Source organism: Orycteropus afer, unplaced genomic scaffold, assembly GCF_000298275.1.
Source record: "Orycteropus afer afer isolate SDZICR_OR568_19922 unplaced genomic scaffold, OryAfe1.0 scaffold00184, whole genome shotgun sequence".
Lineage (NCBI taxonomy): Eukaryota > Metazoa > Chordata > Mammalia > Tubulidentata > Orycteropodidae > Orycteropus > Orycteropus afer.
Genome location: NW_006921771.1, coordinates 4585203 through 4592440, shown reverse-complemented (window position 1 = coordinate 4592440; position 7238 = coordinate 4585203). Strand labels below are relative to the sequence as shown.

Below are 7238 nucleotides of genomic sequence, written 5' to 3'. Positions count from 1 at the left end.
GAAGGCAATCAGAAGACAAATATTATGTCCCTTTAATCCTATCTGAGTTTTTACAGACAATTATAAGGCAGATTCAAGACTGATTGTAAGAAATAACACGATGGACGTAGATGATGTCGTTTCTAATACCACCAGGAAGAGCAAAACACTTACTAAGATGTGGTTGCACCCTCTCAGGAAATGGAAATTTATTAATCCTCCAGGTCTTCCTAAAATTATTCTAATATTGTCTTTGATCTGTACAATTGGAGGTAAGTGTAACTCTCTTTTCATTTGAGTTTTTTTTTTTTTTTTTTTTTTTTAAAGATCTATATCATGGAAATGCCACTGAATACAATTATAGGAATTAACAACAATAGGAAATCATATTTTTTTCCTGAATTCACACCTTTGCCCCATGATTTACAATCAGATTAACTCGATAATAATCTGCCACTGAGAAGAAACAATAGAATCTAATTTATATGCTCTTTTTCTCCACTGAGTTCAAAGTTTAAAACTCATTGCCTTCAAGTTGGATCCCACTCATACCAACCCCTCCTTGGGTTTCCCAGGCGATATCACTATGGAAGTAGATTGCTCAATCTTCCTTCCAAGTAGTGGCTGGTGGGTTTGATCTACCAGCCTTCTGGTTATGAGTCAAAGGCCTTAGGCATTGTATCACCAGAGTTCAGACTAGTCACACCTTATTTGGTAAGTCACAATTAGATTTAAATGATGGGGACAACTATAGCAGATAAGCAGAAAATCAAGGTGTTGGGAGTTTCATTGTTATATCAGTTATTGACAACTATAGTTTGATTCATATTTTTAAGGTAGATATCTCACATCTTTTTTTTTTTTTTTTTTTCACTTGGTCAAAGAATTTTCAAAGTGATGTGTCTTTTGGGTAGTTGGGTTACTTTTTAACCTACCTGGATTGAATGTCACAGAGATTTTTGTCCATATGATAAATTTACCTAGTTCTTACAAGAAGAAAAGAAAAGAAATCATGCACTCTTTTGTCCTTTCTTTGACCTTATTGAAGATTGTATCACTAAAAGCAGAAAAATTTAAATGGAAGGAAATGCTATGCTATTGCTTATTGTATTATGATAGCAATGTAAAATATTAGCTAAATAGTCTTTATGGGCTTTCTAGTCTGTAATAGATAACTATTTTTCCTCATTGGGCAAATTATTATAGCTAGTTCCTTATTGTCATGGGAAATAGCCAAGAAGCATTATTAAATTTATCTGTTAGCCTCTCATTACAAAGTTGCTAAAGAAACTAATCCTTGATTTATAGTTTGTACAAATATTTCAGTAGAGTAACCCAAGAGCCAGTTATTGTTAGGAATATTTAGTTTAAAAATCTAAGGAGATTAGATATATCATAGAGGAGATGACAGAAACCTGGTGGATTAACAGTTACAGCAATGCTATATGCTGAAATATGAAGAAGGGTATCAATCACAAGATGATGATAAGTGAGTAGTGGAACAGGATCTCACAGTCATCAGTATTAAGGAATCATATCATATAAAAGTTCTATAAATGTGATTTTTCATTGCCTTTCAGTAACGACAAATTTTTTTGCAGCATTTTTGAACATGCACTTGAAAGATTTTCCTATTCCACTCCCTGTAATATTATCTTTATTTGGATGCGGTTTTGAAATACTAAGTTTTGCATCATTCCAGGTGTGTATACTGAATGTGGATATTTTGCCCTATATCTAAGATTCACATAGATATAACAGTAGCATGAGAAAATTTGCAAAAATAATCCTTCCCTCAATGCTCTGCTAGTTGATAGACACTTATAGTGCAGATGATATGAGATCAGATGTTTAGGAAAAGCAACTAGGCCTGAAAGATCTGCAATCTGGCTAAACAGGTGACATCGAGTTGGCGCTTACTCATAGCAACCCTATGTACAAAAGAACAAAACACTGCCCAGTCACGCACCATCTTCACAATCCTTGCTGTGCTCAAACATGTTGGTGCAGCCACTTTGTCAATTCATCTTGTTGAGAATCTTCCCCTTTTTTGCTAATGCTCTACTTTACTAAGCAAGATATCCTTCTCCAGGGATTGGTCCCTTCTGACAGCATGATCAAAACAGGTAAGATGAAGTCTGGCCATTCTCACTTTTAAGGAGCATTCTGGCTGTACTTCTTCCAGGACTGATTGGTTTATTCTTCTGGCAGTCCATGGTATTTAATTATTCTTCTCCAACACCACAATTCAAAGGCATCAACAATTCTTCACTCTTCATTCATTGTACAGCTTTCATATGCATATGAGACAATTAAGTGCACCTTAGTCTTCAAAGTGACATCTTTGCTCCTTAACACTTTAAAGAGGTCTTTTGCAGTAGATTTGTCCGGTGCAATATGACATCTGATTTCTTGACTGCTGCTTCCATGGGTGTTGATTGCAGATCTAACTAAAATGAATTCACAGACAACTTCAATCTCTTCACCATTTATTGTGATGTTGCTTATTGGTCCAGTTATGAGAATTTTTTTCTTTATGTTGTGGTGTAATCCATATTGAAGACTGTAGTCCTTGATCTTCATCAGTAAATTCTTCAAGTCATCTTCATTTTCAGCAAGCAGGTTGTGATATCTGCACATCACAGGTTCTTAATGAGTCTTTCTCCAATCTGATATCATATTCTTCTTTGTATTGTCCAGGTTCCCAGATCATTTGCTCAGCATACAGATTGAATAAGTATAGTGAAAGAATACAACCCTGATGCACAGTCTTCCTGAGTTTAAACTATGCAGTATCCCCTTGTTCTATTCGAACAACAGCCTCTTATTCTATCTATATACAGATGACTCAAGAGCACAATTAAGTGTCTGGAATTCCCACTCTCCTCAATGTTATCCATAAGTTGTTATTATTCACAGAGTCAAATGTCTTTGCATAGTCAATAAAACACAGGTAAACACATCTTTCTGATATACCTTGCTTTCAGCCAATATCCTTCTGACATCAGCAATGACATCTCTAGTTCCACATCCACTTGTGAACCCAGTTTGAATTTCTGGAAGTTCCTTGTCAATATATTGATGCAACTGTTTTTAAATTATCTTCAGCAAAATTTTACTTGCATATGATATTAATGATTTTTATTGTTGTTGTTAGGTGCCATCAAGTTGTTTGCAAATCATAGTGACAGCAGAACAAAACACTGCTCGGTCCTGTGCCAGCTCCACAATTCCTGCTATACCTGAGCCCATTGTTGTAGCCACTATGTCAGTCCATCTTGTTGAGGGCCTTCCCCTCTTTCATTGACTCTCCACTTTACCAAGCATGATATCCTTCTCCAGGGAGTGGTCTCTTCTTACAACATGACCAAAGTAGGTGAGACAAAGTCTGGCCGTTCTCACTACCAAGGAGCATTACAGCTGCAGTTCTTTCAGGACAGATTTGTTAGGTCTTTTAGCAGTCCATTGTACTTCAAGCATTCTTCACCAGCACCACAACTCAAAAGTATTGACTTTTCTTCCATCTTCCTTATTCATTGCCCAGCTCTTACATGAATATGAGGCGATTGAAAATACCATGGCTTGTGTCAGGGGCACCATCTTCCTCAGGGAGACATCTTTGCTCTTCAGCACTTGAAACAGGTCTTTTACAGCAGATTTTCCCAGTGCTATATGTCATCCAAGATCTTGACTGTTGCTTCCATTGGTGTTGATTGCAGAACCAAGTAATATGAAGTTTTTGACAACTTCAATCTTTTCTCCATGTATCATGATGCTGCTTCTAGGTTCAGTTGTGGAGATTTTTGTTATCTTTATATTGAGATGTAATCCATACTGCAGACTGTATTCTTCAATCTTCATCAGTAAGTGTCTCAAGTCATCCTCACTCTCAGTAAGCAAAGTTGTGTCATAGTAGGTTGTTAATTAACCTTCCTTCAATCCTGATGCCACATTCTTCTTCATATAGTCCAGCTTCTCAGGTTATTTGCTCAGCCTACAGATTGAATAAGAATGGTAAAAGGATACAACCCTGACACACTCTCTTCTTGATTTTAAACCATGCAATATCCCCTTGTTCTGTTTGAACCTGGTCTATGTACAGGTTCTTCATAAGCACAGTTAAGTGTTCAGGAATTCCCATTCTTCTCAATGTTATCCATAATTTGTTAGGATCCACAAAATCTAATGCTTTTGCATAGTCAATAAAACACAAGTAAACATCTTTCTAGTATTCTTTACTTTGAGTCAAGATCCATCTGACATCAGCAATGATATCCTTCACTCCACATCCTCTTCTGAATCCAGCCTGCACCTCTGGAAGTTCTCTGTCAATATACTGCTGCAACCATTTTTGAATTATCTTCAGTAAGATTTTACTTGCATGAGATATTAATGATATTGTTTGATAATTTACACATTTCTCTGAAATGGGTATAAATATGGATTTTTTTTTTTCCATCAGTTGGCCAGGTAGCTGTCTTCCAAATCTCCTGGCATAGCTGAGTGAGTGCCTCCAGCATTGCATCCCTTTGTTGAAATATCTCAATGGGTATCCTGTCAACTCCTGGAGCCTTGTTTTTCACCACTTCCTTCAGTGCTGCTTCGACTTCTTCCTTCAGTACCATTGGTATATTAATGATATTGTTCAATAATTTCCACATTCTGTTGCATCACTTTTCTTTGGAATGGCACAGATATCAATTTCTTCTAGTTGGCTGGCCAGTTAACTCTCTTCCAAATTTCTTAGCATAAACCAGTAAGCACCTCTGACACTGCATCCATTTATTGAAACATCTCACTGGGTATTCTATCAGTTCCTGGAGCCTTGTTTTTCACTACTTCTCTCAGTGCAGCTTAGATTTCTTTTTCAGTACCATTGGTTTTTTATCATATATTACCTCCTGAACCAGCTCAGTGTTGTTCTTTTTGCTACAGTGACTGTGTATTCCTTCCATCTTCTTTTGATGCTTCCATTTTCTTCAATATTTTGCCAAAAGAATCCTCAACTTGCAACTTGAGGCTAGAATTTTTCCTTCATTTTATTCAGCTTGAGAAATGCTGAGCATGTTTTCTCTTTTGGTTTTTTAACTCCAGGTCTTTGCACAATTCATTAGATTACTTCACTTTGTCTCCTTGAACTGCCCTTTGAAATCTTCTGTTCAGCTCTTTTATTTCATCATTTCTTCCATTTGCTTTAGCTACTCTCCATTCAAGAGCAAGTTTCAGAGTCTCTTCTGACATTCATTTTGGTCTTTTCTTCTCTTCCTGTCTTTTTAATAACCTTTTGCTTTCTTCATGTATGATGTTATTGATGCCATCCCACAACTCATCTGGTCTTCAGTCATTGGTGTTCATTGCATCAAATCTGTTTTTAAGATGATTTCTAAATTCAGGTGGATTATAATCAAGGTTGTGTTTTAGCTCTCATGGACTTGTTCTAATTTTCTTCAGCTTCAACCTGAACTTGCATATAGGCAATTAATAGTCACCTCCTGGCCTTGTTTGACTGATGACATTGAGCTTCTTTATTACTTCTTTCCACAGATGTAGTCAGTTTAATTCCTGTATATTCCATCTGGTGAGATCCACATGTATAGCTGCTGTTTGTTGTTGTTGTTGTTAAGTGCTATCAAGTTATCTCAGACTCATAGTGACCCTATGTACAGCTGAACAAAAGACTTCCCAGTCCTGTGCCAGTCTCACAACCTTGCTATACCTGAGCCCATTGTTGCAGCCACAGTGTCACTCCACCTTATTAAGGACCTTCCTCTTTTTCATTGACCTTCCACTCTACCAAGCATGATATCCTTCTCTAGAGAATGGTCCCTTCTGACAATATGACCAAAGTAGGTGAGACAAAGTCTAGCCATTCTCGCTTCTAAGGAGCATTCCGGCTGCACTTCCTCCATGACAGATTTGTTTATGCATTTGTTTATAGCTGCTGCTTATGTTTTTGAAAAAGGGTATTTGCAATGAATAAGTCATTGGTCTTGCAAAATTCTATCATGTGATCTCTGGCATCATTTCTCTTACCAAGGCCATAGTTGCTAACTATTGATGATTCTTCTTTGTTTTGAATGTTGTCATTCCAATCATCAGTAATAATCAAAACATCTTAATTGCATGTTTGGTCAATTTCAGACTATAGAAGATAGTAAAACTCTTCAATTTCTTCATCCTTTGCCTTAGTAGTTGGTAAATTTGAATAATAGTAGTATTAATTGGTCTTCCTTGTAGGCATATGGATATTATCCTATCACTGACAGCATTGTGCTTCAGGATAGGTCTTGAAACATTCTTTTTGACGATTAATGCAATACCACACCTCTTCAACTTGTCATTCCTGACATAGTAGATTATATGATTGTCCCATTCAAAATGGCCGATACCAGTCCATTTCAGATCACTACCACCCAAGATACCAATCTTTATCCATTCCATTTCATTTTTGACCATTTCCAATTTTCCTAGATTCATATTTCATACATTCTGGGTTGTGATTATTAATGAATATTTTTAGCTGTTTCTTCTCATTTTGAGTCAGGGCCCATTTGCAAAAGAAGGTCCCAAAAGCTTTATTCCATCCATGTCATCAAGATCAACTCTACTTTGAGGAGGTAGCTCTTCCCCAGTTGTATTTTAAGTGCCTTCCAACTTGAGGTGCTCATCTTCTGGCACTATTAGATAGTGTTTCACTGCTATTAATAGGTTTGCAATGGCCAATTTTTTCAGAAGTGAATTACCCCATCCTTCTTCTTACCCCATTCAGTCTATCTTAGTCTGGAAGCTCTGCTGAAATCTGTCCACTATGGGTGACCCTGATGATATTTGAGTCACCAATGACATAGCCTCCAGCCTCACAGCAACATGCAAGCCCCCACAGTACAACAAACTGACAGATGAGTGATGATGAAACTCAGTAGGCAATTCAAAATGACTGCATAAACAAGTACAGAGAGTCTGCTTGACCAGTGAGTATTTAAGTAGAATTTTAAAGCTCAGGCAAAGAACAGAATGGAAACAAAATAGGAGCCCAAAGAGAATTTGGGCTACTGATACAGGACTCTAGTAGCAAAAAAAAATTGATATTGAACCCATCTATTGCCTCAGTTAGGTGTTTTCCATGAAAGTAGAGGCCAGTCTCTAAGTCTGCCTGGCTTAGAACCAAGAGAAATAAATTCAACCTCTTTCCTGGAGTTGGAAGTAAGAAGAAAGATAAACTACAGCTATAGTCAAAGTATTACAAGGTATATATAAAT

General features: G+C 36.9%; 1 protein-coding gene across 1 annotated transcript in view; it reads left to right on the top strand.

Moving 5' to 3' along the window:
* Positions 1–211: 211 nt before the first annotated feature.
* The window catches only part of SLC9C1 (solute carrier family 9 member C1), a 173010-nt gene continuing 165983 nt past the window's right edge, over positions 212–7238 (top strand). Inside the window, exons 1-2 of the mRNA XM_007947443.1 lie at positions 212–251; positions 1581–1681. Coding sequence (XP_007945634.1) covers positions 1592–1681 — 90 coding nt within the window. The 5' untranslated portion in view covers positions 212–251; positions 1581–1591. The remainder of the gene's footprint in view (positions 252–1580; positions 1682–7238) is intronic.